Genomic DNA, 24,446 nt, shown 5'->3' on the forward strand with positions numbered 1-24,446 from the left:
CAAGAAAAAACTGCCACTGCTCAGAGGATCTTTTACAATTACATTTGATTGAAAAAATTAACAGTGCATATAACACATAAAATTTCTTTGATAAAATATGAACTTGTTTGAAACATAGACTGTAGTCCTTCATCAGTGCCTGCAGAGTAATACTTTACTCATACTTGAAGAAGGAAACCTCTTAGTGCAAACCATTGTGTGTTGGTTGCACAACCATTGCAGTTGTGCATGGGTTTAAAATTATCTGAAAAATTGTATCTTCTCAGGCTCTTTTTAGGATTTCCTTGCTTGAACTTCCATTAAAGTAAGCACAATTGAAGAAATGGTGGTGAAGTTACGCTCTCCTTTCTGTTAGTAATCTAGATGTGATCTTTGATGCCTTAAAAAATATTAATTAATGTACTAGTTCCCATAGCTACTAGAATGACTTCCCTGATGTCTGCATTAAGGTGATGCTTATTATAAAAAAACCTGGTTTTGTACTTGATCATAGTAATATAAGAGACAAAATTATAATTCTGCACTTGTGAATATAATAAATACTGCTCCTATCTGTGTTACTAAGGCACACACATCTATCTCTGGTGAAATGTAAAGCACCATGTTGGCTTTCTAGTAAAATATTATGTATTCAAAGTAAGTATTTTCTTACTGGTGATTGCTGAACATGTGAAAAAAACAGATTTATGGATGGTAGGGTTTTCTGTATGTTTATGTTGCAGTTAGAATAACACCTGCAGTAAGAATAGTTATGCATTGAGTTCTTAGTAGAGTGATCTGGATCTCAGACTGAACAAGCCAGGCTGGATTTTGAATCAGTTAGAGCATTTTTAAGTCTGGAGTTTATTTTTAGTCTTGAAGGGAGTTCAACAGGCAAAGATGTTTTACAGTTTCTACTTTATAACTATGTGTCATCTTGGACAAATCCTTTTTACCTTCATTCGTGGATGGCTTAAATAAATTGGCAGCTTGCTTAGACAGAACCTAAGAAAAGCACAAAGAAAAGGCAATTCTGTCTTGGAACATTACACTGCAGCCCTTTCACCTGCCTCTGAATTGCAGTGAATGACACTTCCTTCTTTCTTTTGGTCTGAAGCTTGATTTATAAAATAATAGTTTACTGTTCTATAGTAGCACAGAAATCAGGGTTATGAGGTTGGTTCAGAAAGAGGGTAAATGAAAAAAAGGACTGCTATACATACCTGTAGAAGGAAAATAGTTACGCTGCTTGGTTTCCCTGCATAAGTGATCCCACTTGAGAAGGTACAAGTGTAGTGATCCCATTCTTAGAGAAGTTCTCTGAATTCTTGCTCAGAGAATAGGAAGTCATTGAAATCTTGAAGTTTATGGACTTGTGCTTCTGTTTCTACCCCCAGTTTCAGGTTTGAAAGTCTGAGCTGTGAAAGTTTTGGTTCATCAGTTTCACAAATTCTGAAGTGTTACTTAAAGCAAGTTGAAGTAGTTGCACCAGTGTATTATGTAATGTTATACTCAAAAACATTCCCCCTAACAAGGTAGTCAGAAGAAGTTGGTTTATATTGCTCTGTTGTAATGTATAACAGGTGACCTACTTTCATACTTTCTACATGGGAACACAAAGAACAACACTATATTTATGTACTTTGAGATCTTCTTACACATTTCTCCATCCTTTCTTTCTTTAGGTTTTCCCTCCTTTTTTGTATTCTATGCTCAGAAATTAGAGATTCAATGAAATAAAATGACTTAAGTTTTTTCATTTGACCAGGTTATAAAATATTAATAAATTTCTATTAAATGTAATCCTAAATGTATATTTTCACATTTCTTTGAAAATAAGGATTTTTTTTTTCTCACGTGTCTTTCATATACCTCTGTATTTGTCTGAAATTTAGGTTTTTGTATATGTGTCACATAATTTTTTTGTTTTAAGAAACTCTTCAGTCTTTTTATTTAGTTTTTAGTGGGTTTTTTTCTTGGTAAGAGGGCAACTCAACTGTTGCATAATTGACTGTGAAAAATGTATTATTAAAATTGATGTAAGGAAAATGCTGTTAGATGTATAGCTTAAACTAGACTCTTCTCCTTGCACTGACCTTTTCTACTGTATAATAAAACATACTATTCTGACCAAGTCAGATAGCAGAAAATTTTCCAGCAGTAATGTTTTTCAGATTTGTGGCATCTGTTCAATTGGCATTTATGAAGCACTTGGAGATACTCATATGAATGAGGCTCTGTTATTGTATGTGTTAGAGGGCACCGTTAGTAGTAGCAGCATGTCTAAATAATTGCATCTTGGACTTTTATAAATTTAGTTGTATAGAAACCATCCTAAGTAAAACAGCCTATGAAAGGCTAAACATAAGCATTAAATTCCTTGGATGCCTTTTATTGGGAAAGCAGGATTCATAAAAGCACAGTATGTTGCAGGCTTTATTTCACAGTTCTGCCAACACGAATCCAATCTGAGCTCGAGCACAGCTGCTATTCCTGCCAGTCCTCACTCTCCTGATGGAGCTTGATCAGCTCTCTTTGTTTTCTCTATTTGCTTAAAATGAACGCTGTTTAATGATCTTCACTAATGAATTTGTGATGTCCTGTTCAGGGACTTTTATCTATGGAGTGCTTCCCCCCAGCATTAAAATATCCTTTACTGACATAGTATAGGTAATGAGAAAAAAATAGATGTGAAGTTCAGGATGGATTGTGATGGATAGAAATACATAGAGAAAACTAGATGTTCTTACAACAATTGTGCTATTCTTTTTATCCCTGTAACACAGTTACTCCTCCTCCGCCCCCCACACAACAGATTTGTAATGAAAGAATAGAATCTTGTGCAGGCTGCAACTCCCAAAGGTAAAACCCACAGTACTAGACTTCCATCTGTATAGCCTATTTTATTTCAGGGAGATTTCATTTAGTTTTCCTTGGTTAAATTTGTCTGAAATACTGTCTTTGCAAGTTCATTAAAATTATCCTATAATGGGTGTCTACCGTAATTTTTGAAGTTTTATATTCAGTTTCTTGGTGGTGGTGCTCGCTTGGTAAATCTGATGTTCTTGTCATCCTTTCTGCCATGTTCCAATGTTTGTCGTCCTCTCTTGCCTTTGCACTCACCTTCATGGCCGGTAGTGTTATTCCTGACCTGTTCTCCATAGAAGTCTTTTGACCTGTCCTCTTCCACCCTTATAGTAAAAAAAAAAAAAGTCATCTGTGTTAGTTATGTGTAGTTGGAGTGGAGAAGGGAATCCTCTTTTTTTGAATAATTTATTTTTATAGAATTTAAGAAGAGTATTTCACCTGAATACTTACCTGTAATGTTTACATTTACCCAATGTAGCCCTTACTGATTAGTAAGGACTTTTATCTGCTTGAAGAAACTAAAGCTATACATGTACAAAAAAAAAGCTCCCCAGGGAAGGGGATAGTGCTGGGTTTTGTTTTTACTCTGCAACCAGCATGCTAAAATGTACCGAATCGATACTTGGAATCAATACTGGATAGTTTCTTAGGAGCAGTTAGGATCACAGAAGGCCTAATCCTGATGAGATCTGCACGCTTGGATCATTTTATAACCTGCACAGCTACAGGGGCAAGTGAAGCCTCAGTGCTGAGTGTAGGACTGGGCACAGGCTGCTGAGAGCTTGGCTCACCTGGTGGGGAGTGAGTGCTGATCACTGCTCCACGGACTGGGAGTGCTCCAGGGGTTACTGACCACTGCTCTTCACTGGCTTGTAAGACACTATTGTTATCCCTCTCCTTTGCCAAGTAATCAATCCTTCTTCCTCTAGAACATGAGCAAATAGCTGAATTAAGTAAGTGAATTACTATGAATATACATAGGGTCCACCCTAAGTTCTTTCAGAAAGGGCAGTGATTGAACATTTGAAAAAAGCTGATACCAATTATTAGCTGAATAATCTGAACTTGTCTAATTGCCATTGGAAAACTTTCCCCACAGTTTTGTCCTCATTGAAGGTACTGGTTTCAATACCAGATAATCTGACACTTTTTTTCCCCAAGTTTGTCGCTCTGCTCAACTCTGTTCTCTAAAGAATTTCTATTTGTGCTTTGAAATTTTTCAGTGTTTTTGCCACAACTAATTTGTGCATTTACTGCTTTATATGTTGAAGGCATGTGCTAATTAGTGCTAATGAGTTACTGAGTAAATGGAAATCAGAATAGATACTAATTGCTGAGTAAAACGGTGGAAACTTGGTGTCTGTACAAACCAAAACTTTACAGATTCAGATAGAGAATTTACAGAGTTCTGTTTCTTATTGCTTTAATGTGAAGCTTCCTACACACAGTGGATTAAAGACTGATTTCCATCTCTGGTTAAGTGATATAAATTGTTCTCCTGTGATTCTTTTCTCCTTGCATCTCTGCCATGCACAGGTACTTGTTCCTTGCATAGGTGTATCCAGAGGAGTGAGGAGCTGATGCTGAGCAGTGGCTAAAAGCTCCTGGGGTCATTTTCAGCAGAGTGCTTGTGTGGGTGCACAGGTGGGGAGGAGATGACACGGTTGGGAGATGTGGAAGGGAGGGAGCAATGGCAGCTGGAATAAAAATTGATAGCATAAACTGATCTGGAACTGAAGCACAAGAGACTTGGGGTCTGGTACCAGATCAGAATCTTCCCTTTCTTAAAATCTATAGTATGGTCATATTATATACGAGTAGGTGTCTGAATTATTATCTTTCCATAGAGATCCCTGAAGTCTCAGCAAAAGAGGGCTAGGAGAAAGGGACATTATGGAAGAGCTCAGAATGAGTAAATGGAATGACTCATAACCTGGACCAGTTGAATATTTGATTATGACAGAATAATTTTGAATATGGCACATATCAAGTAAAAGGGACAATCAGAAGTCTAAGCAGTACTTCTGGAAACAAGTTTTGCCAATTAATTTTTATGTTATCTCCATTGCAATAGCATTCCTTTGACATTGCACAGAGCTATTGGTGTGATCTGCATGCTGTGGATTGAGATTGCCATGGTATCTGTGATGGTTTTAAATACATTTTTCTAAATGTGGATGAGAAAATTAAAATAATTAATTTTGCATGGACTCTGAGACAAGAATTGACCACAGCTATTTTGCTAGCAAGCTTTGCACATTCTTTTTATCATCCTTTATAACTGATTTTCTGTAACTACTAATGGAAACAGTTTAATAAAAGGTGATAAACTCAGATGATTTTTTAAATAAGGTTACAAGTCTGATAAAGCATAGATGTGTTAACACTATTGAATTCTGTAGGCCTTTTAATACATTTTAATTTTAAAAACGAAGTAAAAGGTAAAATGCAAACCACAAACCTTGAGCAACTGGAATGATAACAGCCAATGGCAGAGCAGCTTTCCCATGTAAAAGAATGGTTCATCTTTGTTTTCTCTCTTTGTAGATTTTATTCCGTCCCAAGATCTGCAGAGTCCTTAAGCCTTCCAACCATTTTCATGTTTGAGCTGGAACTCTTCTGCAAACATAATATGTTGAAGAAATTTTGATAACATTTTTTTCCCAAACACCTCTAATTTTTATTGTGATTTCCTTATTCTGTATTTTTAAAACTCTTTTATACTTCATGAGCTGTTTTAGCAGCGCAAAATATCCCCTTTCTGTCAGAATCTGACTTAAAATTCCGTCCTTCATCCATCCACCAAGCACCTATTGTTACTTTTTGAATTTAAAATTAGGGCTTAATGTCATAAACCAGTAGAAATACAGTACATCTAATATAAGTATTAATGCTATTTTTAAAACTTACAGGATGGGAGAAGAACAAAAGTGAGTGGCAGTTGGTATAGTTGCTGGGACAGAGTGTGAGGGATTCATGGAGAGGAGCCCTCCTGTGTGAGCAGAAGAAGTGAATTGGGGTGAAGCATCAGACAATTATCTGCAGTTTTGTTCCTCGATCAATATGAAGTTGTTTCTTTGTCTTATTGATCTTTTCTGCTTATTTAATGTTCTTCCATTTTATGAGACCTATGCAATCATTTAATGGAGTAATTTGAATTGGCTTTGAATTATTTTCACTTGTTGTGACATTGTTTTTAACATACTGAGTTCATTTACTGGATATCTGTACTGTTACTGCCATTAAGAGAAGAATAGCTCATCTACAGAACCAGGCAACTGTCTATAACCAAGTGTCCCATGTTAAATAATTTGACCTTCTTGAGAAAGTTGCACACACTCAGTATCTCTGAGTGTACAGGTATTGTTCAGTAGTTTATTTGGAGGTTTTGCTGGTTTTCTTCTGTTGTTTGTTCGCTTGTTTACTCGGAGAACTGGGGAAATACTAATTCACAGCAGAGCAGTTTGATCACAGTGTGAGCAGTGCTGAAGATCAGCTTGCTTATAATAGCCTTTGCTGAGCAGCAACCCGTGCAGTGCTGTGTGACAGCATCATTCTGAATTCTCAGCTCGCTCTGTGCCTGCTGCTGTGTGCTCGGGGCGCCGGCTGCAAGCCCAAGTGAGTGCCTCCTGCAGAGCCTCGCACTGCAGTGCCCTGGCCCTGTGCTCTTTCAGTGCTCAGGTGATTGGGTGGCTTCAGTCTGGGCTGCACTACAGAAGTTTTGCTGTCATAGCTCTTCCAGATACTCCCTTCAGCATACGCGGAATGATGTAAATGCATTTTTGCCAAGTCAGGCTAAGTTAGCTCTGGAGTGAATTGCACCAGCAGAAGCCCTTTTCTACTTAGGCTTTTTTTGGCATAAAAATGCAGTAGACCTTTCACTTCATCCCAGGATGGTGCACTAAGAAAAGTTCTTTATCTAGAGCCGGACTTAATATGTATTAAGAATAGAATATAGAATCAGTGTTGTTACACTTAAGTAAGCAAAGCTAGTGAAAAATACTGGGTGAGTCATGATGAACGCCGTGAGCCTTTTTTTTCTATCCCCCTTTTTTTGTCCTCAAAACGTTTTGATGGGGCTGGTTTAACAGATGGGCAGAAAACCTATCACTGTGTGTTGGAAAACCATTTCCAGATGAACAACAGTTTTCTTAAGTCATTTGTACTCTTTTTTCTTTGTTCAACATTGACTGAACTAGTCAAAACATTTTAAGCACATTAAGCAATAACATATTAAGTAAGTCTATAAAGTAATTAAATTGGAACTAGAAACTAAGAGTTCTTGGAAATATTTACATTAATATTTGACTTAGTATAGATCTTACAATAACTACTTTTGTATCTTCTAGGAAACTTGTGCTGTAGATAAAGAAAATACTTGTTAGGGTTGATGTGCTGTTTCATTCTGAAATATTTAGGATTATCTGATAAATTTATTTCTGAATCAACAAAGAGCTGTGCTTTCCCTTTGTTGTAAGTGCTCAGCTATGATGATGAAGCACAGAGATTTAAAGTTTATGTCTCTCCTGCCAGAAGAGCTTGTGTAGAGTTATTAAGGTGTTGCAGCACCCTTTGTTTTTCATGGACTTTTTTTCAGTACATTTTCTTCTACAGGAAATGCACAGCATTGCTGTACCTGAATTCAGGTGAAGTTTTAATGGTTCTTCCTTGGCTGTTTTGGTCCCGGTCACTGCTCTGATGAACTTTTATGAGTCTGCCCTCTACACGTTCTTTGGGAAGACCCAGACTTCTAAAATTTATGTACGGTTAATAGTCTGCATAATATTGCAGAGTATGAGCAAGTACTTGGCAGGAAGTGCCAAAAAGCTGTGGCAGATTTATGTTGTGCTCTGTAGTCTCAAACTGGGTTCAAAGGACACTGCTGATAACAGGTGACAAGTAATACACCATTAAATAGCTCTTCTGTGGTGGAGATGAGTCAGGTAGTTATAAATTTCTAAAGAAATTTGCAAAGCAGAATCCTTCTAACAAGAGATGTTTGCAAGTATTTTGGACCTGCAATTTGGTGGAATGCTGGTGAAAGGTGTATGCAGATTTGGGGTTCTTTTTTTCCCTGTCCTCGGTGTGTGAAAAGGTATAGGAGAATCCTGTAATTTAATCCTCCACTGTCCAGTAATTCTCAAGTCCCTTCAGTGTATGTTTTACCTTACGTGAGAGAAATCTCTGATCTGCAGTTTTTTCCTCATTAAGATGCTCTCTGTCTTACCTCTGCCTGCAGGCTCTCTGTGCAGTTCTCACCACTGAATCGTTTGATTCCTCTCAAGCCCTTGCTGGAGGGGAGCCAGCAGCAATCACTTTCAGGAAGAGGCAGTGAGGGAAGTGTAGCTGAAAAACAGCTCCTTAACCTTTCTCCATAAAGCATGTCACTTGAAAGTGGGGATACTATAGCATCCTTTGTTACCAGGCCCAGACTCTTCACACCATGTCCCTGTTATTTCAAAAAATACCTTTGAAGATCTGTCTCAGCTGCTGCATGTTCTCTGGAAAGGGAAAGTCAGTACTGTGCCTCCATGACTGTGTTGCTGGCTTGTGCAATGTAGGACTGAAAAATCTCATCCTATTTTTATGTATATCCATTTTTAGATGTTATTATCACAATAAAGTTTGAGAATCTGAACTTTAGATCCTGTTTAGTTTTCAGGACTCTGAAAACCTAGGAAGTGCAGAGAAAGAGTTCTGTAGAAGTTCAGGAATAAGTGCAGAGAAACACAGTAAAACATGCATCCCGATGTTATTTGAAACAGAGCTATGCCTTGGTTTCTTGAGGACTGACTCAATTTTCAGCTCTTAACTCTATTGTTGGTGATGCTTCCCTTTATTGTTTTCTAGGGAAGGAAAGAGGGGTTAGATCCTTCTTTCCCCCTCTCCATGTTTTGCTTCCTCTTTCCTGACTATGCATCATATTTTCCGGTTTTACTTGGGGGAAAGGGTGAGGGAGACTGAGACTCACAGCAGCATGCCTGGTTACTTGGAGAGTGAAGGTAGAATGAAGAGCATATGTGCAAACAATACTTTGACTCCTCAAAGACATGAAGCATGTAGAAGTATTCTGAAATGTTCTGCTTTATCAAGAACCAAGGAGATCTTTTCTTTTCCTGTTTTTTCTTTTCTCAGAAATGTACTTTTGGTGGCTTGTGTATTTTATTAACTTTAAATGATTCCCTCTGTCAGCCCACACAGGCATCCCTCCTCTTAGTTGCTGCAGGGCCTTTGATACTCAATTTCTTTTTTTTTTTTTTTGCCTCATTCCATTTCTAAAATGAGAATTGTGTTCTACTTATTTTTACCCTTGCAACAGACTTCATACAGAATTTTGCCGTCATTTCTTGTAACGTATGAACTTTGAGCGATTATTTTTAAATACTCACCCATCAACCCCTCTTCTATTTTCCTTTCTTCTTACAAGCCAGTACTTGTATATGACATGATGGAAAACTGGTATTCTCTAAATGAGCCAATGAAATTATTTTCCTATTTCCTGTTATCAAATACGAAATTTTATTATTGAAGCGTTATGCTCCTAAGGAGTGCTCTGTCTTACCTAGAATGACTTTGAAGACCTGTCTGATTTCCCCTTACTCCAGCAATTTGCCTTGATCCCTAACACTGCTCAACTGAATTCAGATCAAACATAATTAACTTTGTGGTTGAAAATGAATCTTCAGGAGAGCTAGAAGATGAGACTTGAAGTTGTTGCTTTCTGGGAAGGTTTGACATTTTGAAGACCAGTTTTCATCCAATTTGTGACAAATAGGCTTTACTTGCTTTTCCCTCTGAAATTATTTCGTAACATAATATGAAATAATTAAAATATATTTTTTCTTTAAAGATGAAGCAATAGCTGCTTCCAAGCAGTCACTGAAATATCTTATAAAATGCATTTAATTTTGAATTCCCATTTATGATATCATAAATATGTGGATTTTTGAAGTCAGTGCCTTGCAGAGACTACACTTTTCATTGTTAGATCATTTGTATAAATCAAATGGAAGTTCTGTTAAAACTGGAGCACTTGTACTCTTGTAGTCCCAGAGCTTTATTCCCTTTTCGGTGCTTGCTTTTGAAGGAGCTGAGGTCCATGGGAGCTGTCCCAGCAGCCTGCTGGTGGCTGTGCTGGCCATCACAGGAGGACCCAGGGCTGCTGATCTGATGGGTGACTCTGCCTCTCAAAGATCGCTGCTAACTCCTGAAAGGCAGCTGCCTTTTTAGTTACTTGCAATGACTTTAATTGAATCAGAAAACAGAAAGAACTAAAAAGTAGTGATGTCATAGGGTTCATATGGTGGGAGGAGTCCTGCTGCAAGCAGCAATTTGGGGTGGTTGTCACCAAGCTCTGTCCATTCTGCCATGCTGCAAATCTTCTGTGGTGCAAGTACCAAGACCGCCTTGTTCATTTAAGATGCTCAATAGCTGGAATTTTTCAGTATTTCAGGCTCTCAAGCCTTGAAAAAAGCTTTTTGTACTGAGAATGATTGACTATTGTTGACCCCACTGTGCTGCCGTGTCTTGCTGGTTCTTTTGGAGTAGTTACACCTTATGGCCCTTCTGATACTCCCTTTTTGCCACCTTATCACCGTTTCAGCAATCCAATAAGTACACAAGCATCCAGAACCAAAGTGCTTCCTCTTCTAAAGGGCACTGCAGTCAAGCCAAATTTCATACTGAAACTGTCTGTTTACTGGTGCCTCTGGCTGCTTCAGTGAAAGTTGGTTTTGGGGAGCCACTATCCTGGAGCAACTCTTACTGCTCTTTACTTTCTGGCCATTTCCAGCCACAAAAGCAAGGCAGCTTACATGTGTCTCTGTGTGATGCACTTACGAATTTAGGACTTCTAACTTTTCCTGACTGGCTGTTTCTGATTTTTCTTTTAACTTTTTTTTTTTTTTTAAGAGAGTCCAACACACAGAAAGTAAGTGTTGCAGCTGTTCCCGAAGTACCCAAGACTTCATAAGATTCTACAGATGTTCATCTTACAATGCTTTCCTTGTGTATTTTTTTCTAACAAAAAAGTCTTTTTTCATATACTTCATTTGCAAATAATATGGCAAAGAAGGTCATAAGATCAATTAAGTGAATCAAAAGTTGTGCTTGATAGAATGGTCGTGGACTTGTTTTTCTCACATGATAGAACTTAAGACTTTTTTCGTTGCATGGTATTTGGGGTCATTAAGTACCCAGAGGGGTCAGGCTCAGGCTCAGCACTGTACTGGCTCTGCTGTGGTTAGGGAGTGTGCCTGCTGTTCATCAGTAACTCTTTGTTGGGATTCTTGTGCCAGAGATGTAATTATGTAGTGTTAGATAAATCCATTACTTGATAACCCCAAGATCCAGTGAAGGAATACATGGCAAACGCTCCTGTGATACTGTGAGGGTGGAGATGTCAGTCAGCTGTCAGTGGCCACCCCCTAGAAATGAGCTTTAAATGGCTGAGGGGCAATTATGATGGAGGTACATGGCATCATGAATGCTGCAGGAGGAGCAAAGGAACACAATGAACAGTCACCCTCTTCCATTACAAGCCCAAAAAAGCGCTGAATGAAACTGTCAGGTGGCAGGTTCACAGCCCAAAGTTGCTGCCCCATGCAGTGCATGTTTCAGTTGCCATGGGGAGCAGTGATTGCAAAATGTTTCCATGAGTTCTAGAAGTTATTTTATAATTAATGGAAAAGAAACAGAAAGTGAGGATTGTTGAACATGATAGTACTTACAATACTTGTGGCTCATAATATTGCTGAACTGTGAACTGTTGCTCGGTGGAGTGTCTGCTTTCCAAGTTGTCCGTGCTTTGTGCTCTGCCCCCCATGCTGGAAGGAGCTGGAGCTTGGCAGGAGCTTGGCTAAGGAGCTGAGGGTGAAATCAAGTCATGGAAGCTAACAGCCACGACCACAGCTCATCTAGCAGCTTCTCTCTTAGGATCTGTCAATAGAGATTATGTACTGCTGGCTGAGATAGCACAGAGATATGTATTTGACAGTAATAAGTTTTACATATTAGAATTGCATGTGTTGTCACGTTTCCAGTCAAGACTCTTCACTGCTTCTGCCTTTTGATTTTCAGAGTTTCGATAATGAATAGTTCTGAGTATATCAATATCATTAATTTTGAACACCCTTGATAATCTTCATTTAATTTTCTTCTTAAGTAATTTTCTGGTTTTGATTTTTTTTTTTTTTTTTTTTTTTTTTTGCTTGGCAAAACACACTTTCTGTCTTAATTGTGATGCAGTGTAATAATATCTTCAGGACTAGGTTCCTAATAGAAAGTTCAGTATATGCTGTTGAAAAATTGGTTTTTTCCTGTTTTTTTTTCTTCTGAAAGAAAAGGTGTTTAATTTAAACAGTATTAATGTTTTAGAGAAGATTCTGTTTCTTTCCTGATCTTGAAATTATTCATAACTAACAGCAGTAAATGTCACAAAATATGCTTTGTAAGGGTTAAGAAGAATTTGTTATCAGACTAAATATTATTTAGAATTAGAACTGTAATAAAAATTATGATAGAATCATAAGAGTACACAGTACATCTCTATGTTTTCTCAATTTTATTTTTAAGTATTAAATTGCTAAACATATTTTATTCTTCAAGCAGCACATTTTTTTGTCCATTCAATTCTTTTGTGTTAATTATTAGATACAATTGGCTGACAGATGTAGGTAATAAGAATTGGCTCATAGATTATTATGAAATTCTACAAAGAAAATAACCGCATTATTTATTTAATAACTGTTACTTGCTAAATTAAATGTTTTCCCCCATCTGTTAACAATTTGTGCCTTTAATGACTGAAAGACTTGCCTGAACTTATTGTTTGCTTCCTTGGATATGCAAACTTTTAAAAAAAGGGATTTATATTTTTAGCGTTTAGCTCATTACTTTGAACTCAGCTACAATAGATACTGATTTTTAATTTTATGTCTCTGTGACATTAATGATAGTAGAACTCAAATGTGTCATCTGTACTGTATTAAAGAAGACTTAGCTTTTCGATTTTATCAATTTCGAAATAAAAGAATAAAAACAATGGCTTTTCTCTCTGTTTACACTGATATTTAGTCATTTTGAGAAGACAAGTACATTTTTGTGAACTCTTAATCTATGGTAATTTTAAACCTTCATACATGCATGTGCTTCCTAATTTTAGCACTATGTGTTTTTTGTAGAAAATCATGGTCAGTGTACATGAAAAATTAATAGTGATGGATCATACTATTTTAGGTTTCGAAAGAACTTTGGCAGGTAGCAGCAAAGGTCTGTGCCACAGCTGTGTAATGGCAGTCCAGGAGTGTGCTGTAGGTGATTGTTCCCTTTTGTTCCGTGTTTGAGGGGCAGCTGTGCAGGTGGGCTGCTCCAATTCCTTCCACTGGTGTTTGCAGCTGGGCGATGAGTTGAGTGTGTAGGGATTGGAGGCTGTGGGGAGCGCTGTGGAGCAGCTCCTGTGGGCTAGGTTGGGAGGGATGGGACATTTCCTTCAGCTTCCTCGTGTTCTTCTTAGAGCAGGTACAGCTAAACATTACAGTAAGTGCTAAGGGTGACAGTAATAGTTTATCAATTTGTGTCAAGATAACTTCTTTATCAAATTGCAATGAATGTTGTAGAGGGGATAAGAAAGGTTTTAAAACTTTTTTTGTGATTTCAATGTACAAACTGTACAAAATAGAAGGTATTAAAGAATCATCAGAGGCAACTGCTGTCAGTCTGTCAATCCTGTTGAAAGGTCAAAAGGCAGGCATCTGTGCAGGCTAACTTCAAATGCAAGTGTTTGCAATATGAACACTGTTAGGTTCAGTTTGGCTTTCAAACAACATTATTTTCTTGCCTATTTTTTTTAGTACCCTTGCTAAGTTCTATTATTGCTAGAAGAATTGGCAAGAATTCTGGCAGACTGGGCAGATTTCTGCCATAGGCTGATCTCTAAATTTCAAAAAAGATTTTGCTGTAGGAGATTAGATAAATTTCAAGAAGTTTTTAAAATCTTGCTGTTACGTTCAAGTTGTCTACAGAAACACTCTGTATAACACAAGGTTCACTTTGTTCTCCTACAAACTCTCTGAGGTACATAAAGCCTGTGTGATTTATAACCTGTGCAACATCTGTTGACTCTAAAGATGATAAAAACAGGTAAATCTGCAGCCAGTTGCAGGAAGTTATTGATGATATGACAAGTGAGGGGTGGGAGGAATTAAATATGCGTTTATTGAAGACAAAAATTACATATATTCTAGAGTACTGAGGGAGTTAACATAGCTGTTACTAAAGAAAATGCAGTTCTGCTTTTGCAGAAGTGTTTTCCTGAAGGTGTAAGTAGGAAAGGGTGAATAGTGGGTGTTGAAAAGAGGCAGGAGAGACCCATAAGAAGAGATGAATATGAAAGAAATATTTGCAGCTTATATCTATATATGTAGTAAAGAAAAAAAGTAGTGTTCCCCCTTATGCAGGGGCCTAGATAGCATGATTTTTTTTATTACTTAGATTATATAGCACTGTAGTACTACTGATTCTAGTGTCTCCTGGCATTTAGAAGTCTATGTTAGAAACTACCTGTGTTCTCTCATGGGCAATCTGCATTTTTGGATGCACATGTTAGTGCAAAAATAATGATATAAACTCAAAAAATGTGGGATATATCTCACCAAAAAGAAAAGAAAAATTAATGCCAACTAGCTAGTTCAGGATGGTACTTGTAGACTTGTAGACCTGTAAGTCTGTAGCTGTCCATGTGTACCTTTATCCAGGTGTAAAGTATTCAAAAATTAGGTCAATAGCCATTGACATCATTAATTAAAACTCACAAATGAACCAAAATCTCCCCTGCCCTCCTTCGAAGGCAGTGATTCAGCCAAGAGTCAGCCATCTTTGCCTTCTCTGCAACTGGTGGGATGTTTGAAAGAAGTTATTTCTGACTAAGGTTCTTGAGACACATCATCATTTTCCTTCATTCTTTTTTATCATTGCATGGTCTATTGCAACATGGGATAGTACTGATGGAAACTGAATCATCACACGTTTACATAATGCTCTATATTGAGGAATTCTACTTAGCTATTGAACGATAATGTATTAATAAGATGTAAAAGCTGCCTGGTGTTTTCAGGCCAACATGTAAATTTAGGTTATATTTTGCATCTCTCTGCTCATAACTATTTTGCTGGCTTTCATGGCTTTAGTTGCAATGCTAACTTAGGCAAACAAGAGACAGCCAAAGTCACATACCTTCATTTAGGTGAGTCCTTATCTCAATTTCTAGTTCAGAAAAGAGATGGTTTACTTCATCTACTCCATTTGGAAGAGCATAATTCTTTTACATGGGTTTATGGTGCAGTTGCAATATATTTTCAATGCAGTTATCTCTGATAAATATGAGAGTACATTCTTTTCATCCTGCTTCATTTTATATACTGATATGAAGCTCCATTTCAAGGACTGCTTATTGTTCACCTGCTGAGATTTCAAGAAATATTTTGGAGACAAAAATCCTGATTACTGTCTCCATGAAATGTGTTAAAAACAAGCTTTATTCACCTCTTTGTTTTCCAATTTTGGATGCTCTCCTGAAATATGAGCAGAAATGAGCATTACCATTGGCCTTGCTAATGAACAAGCAGTGCAAAGCTGTGGGCTTAGGTGGGGAGGAAGTTGTCAAGGTGGAAAGCATGTGATGGCACTGAATTACTCTTACAGATTAATAAAACTAAATTGTGTGAAAGTCTCTGTATTTGTATCCTTTCACTACATTCCTTCATAATTTTCTGTCTGCTATTTTTCACCATTCTGTTATTCTCAGCTCTTTCAAAGCTGAAGTTCATTTGTTCTGTAATGCCCCACTTGGGCTAAATCTCTCTCCTGTTCCATATTCTACCTTTCTGTCCCCCTTTCTGTTTTTGTCTCTTTCACACATGCTGTACATTTGCTTTGCATCTGTGATGCTATGAAGTCTGTTCAAAACCGAAATAGGACAAGTAGATTTTTACTGGCAACATGTTTTATTTTTACTTTGCTCCAAAAAAAGCCCAAGAGGAGTATTGACTTGTAGAGGTATTATTGCATTGTTGCCAGAATAAATTTATTTTGAAAGTCCATTTTGAAATTTTCTTTTGAATATTTTCTGATTCCTAGGCCATAGCTCTGATAGAATACATAGGGTGAAATTGGTTTCAGTTTCACCCAAGTACTATTGATGAATGGCATGAATGTTACAGTTCTTCGTGAGTATTTTATCACAGAGAATTTAGAAAAAAAATGCAGTTTTAGTTACTGAAAATGTTTTGGGAGCTCTTGAGGGAGTTTTCTCAAACCAGCCTATTTTAAGAAGCTTACAGTGATTTTTAGAGTTCTAGATCCTAATGTTTCACAGTTTATCAATTTTAATTATATTAAAATACAGTGTGTGCATTCCTGCAGGTTAATATCCTCCGTGGGTGAGGTGTATGGAACCATAAGTACAGTGTTCTGCCCCCATGGCTAACTAGAATTCCTCATGCTGTAGCCTGTATCTCCTACCTGTTGTGCACCTCTGAGAAAGGTCTGTCTGTCAGGCAGCAGGAGATGCAGTTAGATCTGTTCTTAACCATTTCTGTTCAAGGTTAACAGACTCTGTTCTCTCAGCCTCTCCTCACACTCACATGCTTCAGTCCCCTGTCGTGGTGGTTCTCTATTGGACTCGTTTGTCAATGTCTCTGTTTTCTTGGGAGGTGTGGAGTACAGTGGCTTTACAAGTGCCAAATAAGAAGAGTAATGATTTCCCTCAACCTTCTGGGTACACCCAGTCTGGTCCACAGCTGTCAGCCTTTGCCACAAGGTTGTACTACTGGTTTAAGTTAAATTTTCTGTCCACTGGGTCTGTTTCTGAAAGCTTCTTTCCAGCCAGTGAGCACCCAACCTGCTTGTGTGGACAGGGCTGTGCCATCCCAGGTGAACAGGCTTAACTCACTTCTGTTGACCTTCATGATGTTTCTTTCTGTCCTACCTCAAGGTTGCTCTTGTTCTTCAGGATGGCAGCCCTGAGCACTTTGTCACACTGCTGTCACCCGTAAGCTCACAGAGGGTTAATTCTGTCCTGTCACCCAGGTTACTACAATGGCATTAAGCAGCCACCAGCTGGATGTGGGGCTGCTGCCTGCTTCCCTTGGAGGGCACAATAGAAAGCAGCAGGTTTAGTAGGTCGTGGTGAAGTAAGGTTGTGAGTCTGTATTCAAGGGTGAGGAGGAGGGATGGGGGAGATCTAATGGTGTGTGGGAGGGGGAACCTTAAAGGAGTTCAACAACTCTTGCTTTAGGCCTAAGTGAGTGTGGGAGTCGTGTGGTATAACTTGTGATTAGACCTAAGTAGTGTTTGTCTTGGTGTGTTAAGCTATTTTCTGAATCATGGCATTTTCACAGGAATGTCTCCAAAATTTGGTGCTCATTGTTAAGTCAGTGATGATGATAAAAATAGATATCAAACTCATTTCCATCAGTTCCAGATCCTGCGTGGCATCTGATTTCCAGCCCAGAGAGCAGTAGGAATTAACTCTTCCATCAAGACAACTTAAATGCAGCTTTAATTTAATTTAAAAATAGCTAGTCAGTCTTCCTCACTGCTCCCCCATAATTGTTCTCAATTCAAGGTGTTTTTTATATTTTTGCATGCAGTCTGGAGAGAAGCAGCAGGCTTCCTCTGTAGATAGGATTGGACATAGATGATTATTACAGCACTACTAAATATTTTAACATAAACCATATTCTATTAAAAAAACCAGGAACAATTTTTTGGAGGAAACAAAGCTGTTCCTGAGTGCAGGATGGCAACCCATTCTTTCTTATTCCAACCTGCCTTTACACTTAAAACTTCCTGCTTTTTTTTTAACATGCTTGATAGAAAATGTTCAATTTTTTCATACCTACATGGTGTCTGAATTAGAGTGTTGAATTCTCAGTTTTTTTCTGAAGTAAAGCTTTGATCAGGTAAGATGATGCTCCATCATTGGAAGTGTTCGAGGTCAGGCTTAACAGGGCTTTGAGCAGTATGGTATCATGGAAGTGTCCCTGCCCCTGCAGAGGGGTTGGGCTACATTTTCTGTAAAGGAACCTTCTGACCAAACCATTGTGGAATGATACAATGTGCATGGCAGGTCTGTTTTACAGTACAAGATAATTGTCTCTGTTTAAATGAGCAGGTAAAGTTTTCCTTTCTTTGACTTGTATGCTTTCCACCAGTTTGGTTTTCGTACTGTTGACCTGATTTCTTTAAAATGAAACCAGTCTTGGATTGAAATGAAGAGCTGATAAGTGCTTTGCTCCATTTTTATTTTTCATTTTTATTTCTCCTTCACTAGGGACATCTATCAGAGACTATACCTGGTTGTCTAATATTTCCTTTTCTGGACTTAAACAGAAAGAGTGTGTTGGAGTGCTCTCTGAGAAAACAAGCAAACACAGAGCCAAGGGGCCCCACTCAGTTTCTGTCTCCAGCAGGACAGTTTTCATTCACTTAATGTTGCTCAAACAGCAGAAAACCAAAATCTTATGTATTATGCATGCAAATAGCAAATTTTTAAGATGTTAGAAATTGCTTAAATAAGGACCAGATTTCGTAGGAACTTAATGGCACTCCAGTGACACAGACAGATTTTATTCTCTGTTGTTTCAGTGAAGAAATGTTTGCAGGAATTTTGCCATATAGGAAAAGAAAAGAAAGATACCAAGAGTTTTGGAAATAAGTGGCATTTTAGTAAAATAATTTTTTCTTCCTCTTTAATAATGAATTGATAATACCTGCAGAAAGAAATCTCAAAATTAATAATTTAATATTCAAAATTAAAATTTTTTAAAGTATATTCAAAATATATGACATTGTGTATGTCACCTAGTATAGAGCAATTACATTCTTATTTTGAACACTTTACAAGGCATGGTAATCTATGCAGTTTTGATAGGAATTAACATATTTTTCTGAAGAGCTCAAGTTGCATAAGATAGCTGTAAGATATTGTTTAATAGTACCAGCAGTGGAATTGCTTTCACTTGATTTAAAGGCTTAATATGAGGCTTGCTTCAGCAAGTACTTTGGTGCCTGGTGCAGAGTGTGGGGCAGTCATTTCTGCTTAAGTGGAGAATTTGTCTGGTTAAAACAGAGCATAAGCAAAGGTTCTTTTTGGAGGCATCAGATTTCAGTTTGAACACTTAGAAATTTGCCTGCCCTTGCTATTCCCCACCATCAATTGTGTGGCAAATTTGTCTCCAAGCAGCAAACCACTGCTCTTTAAGGTAGGGTGTTTGCTTATTCCACCTAGAGACTAGAGATATAATGTAAAACCCTAGGCTGCTTTCACCAAAGGGTGAGCATTGGTCTGCTGCTGAGGTATTGGGATCTCAGGCTCTCTTCTCAGGGCTTTGATTTTAAATTAGCTGCATTGACAAAACCAAATATGACAGTATTGACAGCTGACATATTTGGGCCAAGTAGCATCCTGGGCTGTTGGTTCAGATACAGGTGAGGCAAACAGGATGTCCTTCCTGTCCAGTCGCTACTGCTGTAACTAACAGTTCCCTTAACAATGTAGAAGGTAACAGAAACAAATATTGTCAATAGCAGTTTAGCTTCAGTTTCATGAACATCTTCTACCAATGCACACGAGTCTTCTGTAATAATTCTTGATAAATCATGTACCCTCTCATCTTCTGCGTAGTTCAATCCCAGCAGAACTCTTCAGTATCATTTAAACCTGTAGACTTTTTGGAATTTAAATTTGTAATTTCTTCAAAAACTGTAATTTTTCTTCACTGTGGAAGAACAGCAGTATATCCTTAGGATACAGATATTACCGACATTATCTGCAGCTAAGACTGCAGAATCAAGTGAAACAGATGACCAATGCAAGAGAAATACACCTCAAACCTTCCTCAAGTAGGGAAACAAAGATCTGTGATTTTATCATTCTATGATTTTATTTAAAATTTCAGGAATGGGTTATGTTCCATTAATGTCCCCTTCCCCCATTCCCAATCTCCCATGGAACACCTCTTAATTTGTCATTGGATTCTTGCATTTGAGGGGAGTTACATGTCTGCAGACCTTAGGAGTTCGCTCCTGGGGAATCCACTTTGGATGTTCTAATTTCCTCTTTTCCCCCTCTTTATTAGTGTCGCTGAGGTTGGTTCTCAGAGCACAGAAGGGTTTCTCTTTTGACTCAAGTAGCCTCTTGAGTCATGCAGCTTAATCACATTGGTTTATTACTGTCTTTTGTTTCCTCTTTGTTAGTGCACCTGATTGTTCTCAGTAGTCTTCTGTTGATTCTTTAATTTCTAGCAAAAGCTTAGAATCAATTCAGTCTATATAAAGAATGTAATACAGTTTTTATGGAGCTCATAAGGGTGCTAGCGTCATAGTTATCTCTGTTCCAAAACATATTTCAATCCTTACAGAAAGTTGCAATTTCTAATCTTGATTCTGTATTATCACAAAGAATATTTGAGGTTAAAAAATGAGATCACATAACAGAAAGGATCTGTGTTGGTGAGTCATTTAGATTAAGGAAAGCTAACTGTGTTGCTCAAAGTACTGTTTTTCTGCCTGATGTTCTATCTGCATATTGGATTTGTCTGTCTATGAAACTCCTCTTACATAACTACCTTGGAAATACTGCTTTAAAAAAATGCATTTTCAAGCAGTATCTTAACCAGTAGATAGAAAAGTCATTCAGGATTAGTAAATCAAGAAAATTCAGTATTTTAGTCACAAAAATACTTGTTTTAATAAAAAATACAGCCTTGGTAGGCTGAAGTAGATTATATATGTCACTTATTGCTAGGTCTTAGTGTATTCTGTCTTGACATAAAGTATTTTTGTTCAAGAAAATACTCTATGTCAAGGCATAATTCAGCAGGCAGTCTGTATTTAAAGTTCTTGGAAAGTAAGTTCCAGCTGTGCTTTCCAAGCTTAATAGGATGTGATAGAGGGGAAGCAGTACCAACACCCAGTGAGAGTTAAGGATTTGCCTTTACGTTCTTGAACCTATATAAAGAGGTAGAATTGAGAGGTAAAGGAATGTTTGTAGGACTGGAGCTCCTTCTGCTAATTTGCTCCCTGGCTGTGCTGAGAAGTGGCTGGAGAAGCCTGTGGTGCTGCTGAGAGCCTTGGTGACTGCTCCACCCCTGGCACGTGGTGGTACAAGATACTTAGATTCTAATTTGTTAAAAACACAAATCTTCCCAAAGATAAGAAAATGTTATACATACGCTTTCAAAATCTCTTATGGGAGAGATGTCAGTCATAAATATATGCTCACTAAATCTTTCAGAGTTAATACAGTAATAGTTTCACTGCAGAGCTGTAAGGTTAAAGCAGATGAAAAGCTGACTGGACATTAAACTGGACACCAGTCCCAACAGTCTGTGCTAGCTGAGGGGTGAGCCATTGTTTCTGGTTAATTCCTGATGAGTAGACACAAGTTCCTTACAGCCCATGTCCCACTCACCTCTGATCATGACCAGAGTGTTACTGACTGTGCACTGCAAGAAATAGAAAAACGATCTCATGAGTAAGTGCCTGAAACAAAATCCTGCATTTGCTACTCCCTGAGTTAATAATCCATAGCATTTTTGTTGTGTTCACTTGACAGGGTTTCTGTACTAACTAAAACTGACCGGTTGGAGTGTGAGAGTTCCTCTGCAATATTTTAAATAAATCAGATCTTAAATGCACAGGTATTCTGGGAATGATCTGGCTGCTCTTACATCAACTGTCCTTGTGCTTGGTTTCATCATGCTGTCCAGGGTGGCAACATCACTCTTGAGAGTACACAACTGTAGGGATTTCTAATATTATTTTGTCTGCATAGATGACAAAAACTATCAAAAGGTACATGGCCTGCCTGTGCTACAGCTTCTGCTCTCACATAAGAATGGCAGGAAAGCACTTTCGGGTGTTTCTGACATAGACCTGCTGTCCTTATGAAAACTGCTTTTCTTTTGAAAACTGTGTAATTTCTAGAGCTTCCTTACTGTCAGAATAGCAGCTAGGAGCATCTGCAGTAGTAGCCACTGAACCTACAGGAAGGCCCTCTGTTTTCAAGTCCTGCTGAAATGCATTGTCCCAAGATATTTTGTTAGGATTGCAGAAAATTTGGAACAAAGTTGCAGATTTTAACAGATTGGCGGGAGGTGGCTGCCAGTCAGAGACACAGATGGAGGTTTTTGGAAAAGCCAAAGCAGCAAGGTCTTTCTGTTCATTTCTTAAAACCATCAGAAGGATTCGATTTTTAGCACGTGAAGTGACTTAAGTTAGATTTTGAGATGAAACACAACAGGAAGAAATAGTATCGTTTTTTGTAATCTTCCTCAGATTCTCTGTGGATTTAGGAGATCATGACCATATTTTAATTTTGTTTAGTTTAGGCAGCCTGGGCTTCCAGATTATGACTTTTTGCTATAAGTGAACTACACAGCAGTTCTTGTGTTTGTGATATATGTAAATATTTTGTAATATTTGCATCTTTTATAATCTCATGTTACCAAGAAACTTTTTTAGAGTTTCCTATGGCGGTAGAGTGAATCTGTGATGGTGTTTTCCTCCTTTTTTTTTTTTCTGTGCAGCTAAAAGAAAGGGGTCAGAAAATTAGCCTTCACATTCAAGACATTTGCTCATTGGAGCTTGTTGGGAATTCAATATTAGTGGGTTCATATGCCAGACCACCTGTAGAGATGCAGCTTAGTCACAGCAAAATGTTGCATGGAAATAAGGGGCAAGTGTGGCTGCTCTGGCCCGTGGCAAAAGCAGCTCTGTAAACACGCCAGCACACAGGGCTTCATGAATTGCCTCTGCTGGCCTGCTGCTCAGCTGACCTTTGACCCCTCTGATCCATTTTTAAACAAGTGCATGCAGGGAAAAGCATTTGCAGGCCTATTCTTAGTAGACTAAAACCTTTTTGACATACTATACAGTTAAGAGAGATGATTTCCTTGATGCCTTTTCTAAGCTTTATGCAGTATTTCAGTAAGCTTTTTGTTTTGATTTCTTATATGGTGTTTTTCATGTGCAGGTACAGGGGTGTTCTCTACATCGCTGTGAAATTATTCACTTGGAATTTTGTGTTCAGTTGTGAACATGTCATTGCTGAAATTCATCTGAGAATTAGGTTAGTTTATCATGAATAAACAAAAATAAGTGGCTACTAAAGTGAAAGGTTATTTGGCAAAGATTTAAAAGTTCAGTTAGCTTAGTTAAAATGTTCAAGTCTTTGCCTTAATAAACTTATTGTGACAACTAAAAGGAAGATAACTTAATTAGGAAGTCATAGAGGAGTGGTTATAAATGGAAGGAGTGAAACATCATCTTATGAAGGAAGAATCTCATACTGTGTGTGAAATGCCTTGGCCATTATTTTGTTAGTTTTATTTGTTCTTTCCAAAAAAGCAGTGGAAAACCTGTTTCGTTAAGCTAAATATTGAAAACTGTGTAAATGAGAGTAGTCCTGCATTATCTTGGTGATAAGCAGTAGTGTAAAGGTCTAGGCTACCTGGACGTGGAGAATTGGATTAATTTAAATCCTGGAAGATAAAAAAGGAGGGGAAAAAAATCATTGAGAAAAGTTGAATTTGAATAGATTTTATTGCAGCAGTTTCCAGTCTAGCCCAGTAATCTCTAGCTACCCGGCTGATGGAGATTTCTACGATGGTAATGATTTTTGTGATCATTCTGTAATTAAAAAGGAAAAGAAATATTAATTTTTTTCTTTTTGTAGCATTCTTTTGTCTTTGATCCCAAATGTTTAGTAGTGCAACTTAAATATATGAAGTATAATTTGAACCTTTTAACGCATCTTTAATTTCAGATGTTAGAGCAAATTACGCTTATTCGAACATCTGGTTAGACAAGTTTAATGATCCAGGTGTAGAGAAGTGTGTTGAAGTACATTCAAAGTATACAGTATCCAGGTTTTCTTAGTAATAGTCCTCTGATTTTCAGTTTTCCTGGTATAAGACATTACTTTGATGTACTGTATTGTCAAGTGTTGTATAAAAACGTCCCTTGGAACTGACTGTAACTTTGAAATGTTTTAACATGCTTAAAATGTTCCATTATCCTATGTCATGCTTATCAATGTTTTGTTGCTTTTACAGATTATCTTTCTCAAGGGATAGATCTGTCTGGAATAGAAGTAATTGAAAATGATCTGCTTTTTATTGCAAGAGCTCGTCTTGAGGTGGAAAACCAGGCTAAAAGGTTGCTTGAGCAAGGTGTGGAGACTCAGGTAAAATACACTTTTTTCTTTCCTTACTTTCAAAAGTTTAAAAGAATTTGAGCTTGATTTCTTTTGCTTAGTGTGGCAATGTCCAGTGTCAATAAAACAAAAAAAGTCCTATGTGAGAAATTCTCTCACATGACTATATTCAAATAAATTGACAAAACTGGTCTTGCACAGTATTTGCAAGAATAAAATTTTGCAGGATCTGACCCTGTAATTTGGAAGAAAGTAGGTAAACTGTAAACACTGTCATAAAAGCTTGATGCATTCAACACCATATACAGCACAGCCAATGTTGCCAAGCTTTATAGTGAAGTATGAAAAATGCAGTTTCTTAAAACTGTAAGAAGATTCTGCA

General features: G+C 37.6%; 1 protein-coding gene across 1 annotated transcript in view; it reads left to right on the plus strand.

The window, feature by feature from the left end:
- Positions 1-24,446, plus strand: part of COG5 (component of oligomeric golgi complex 5) — a 173,508-nt gene that overhangs the window by 47,822 nt on the left and 101,240 nt on the right. Inside the window, exon 7 of the mRNA XM_059847345.1 lies at positions 23,964-24,094. Within this exon, the coding sequence (XP_059703328.1) occupies positions 23,964-24,094 (131 nt within the window). The remainder of the gene's footprint in view (positions 1-23,963; positions 24,095-24,446) is intronic.

The sequence above is a fragment of the Haemorhous mexicanus genome, chromosome 5, assembly GCF_027477595.1.
Source record: "Haemorhous mexicanus isolate bHaeMex1 chromosome 5, bHaeMex1.pri, whole genome shotgun sequence".
NCBI classification, from domain to species: Eukaryota; Metazoa; Chordata; class Aves; order Passeriformes; family Fringillidae; genus Haemorhous; species Haemorhous mexicanus.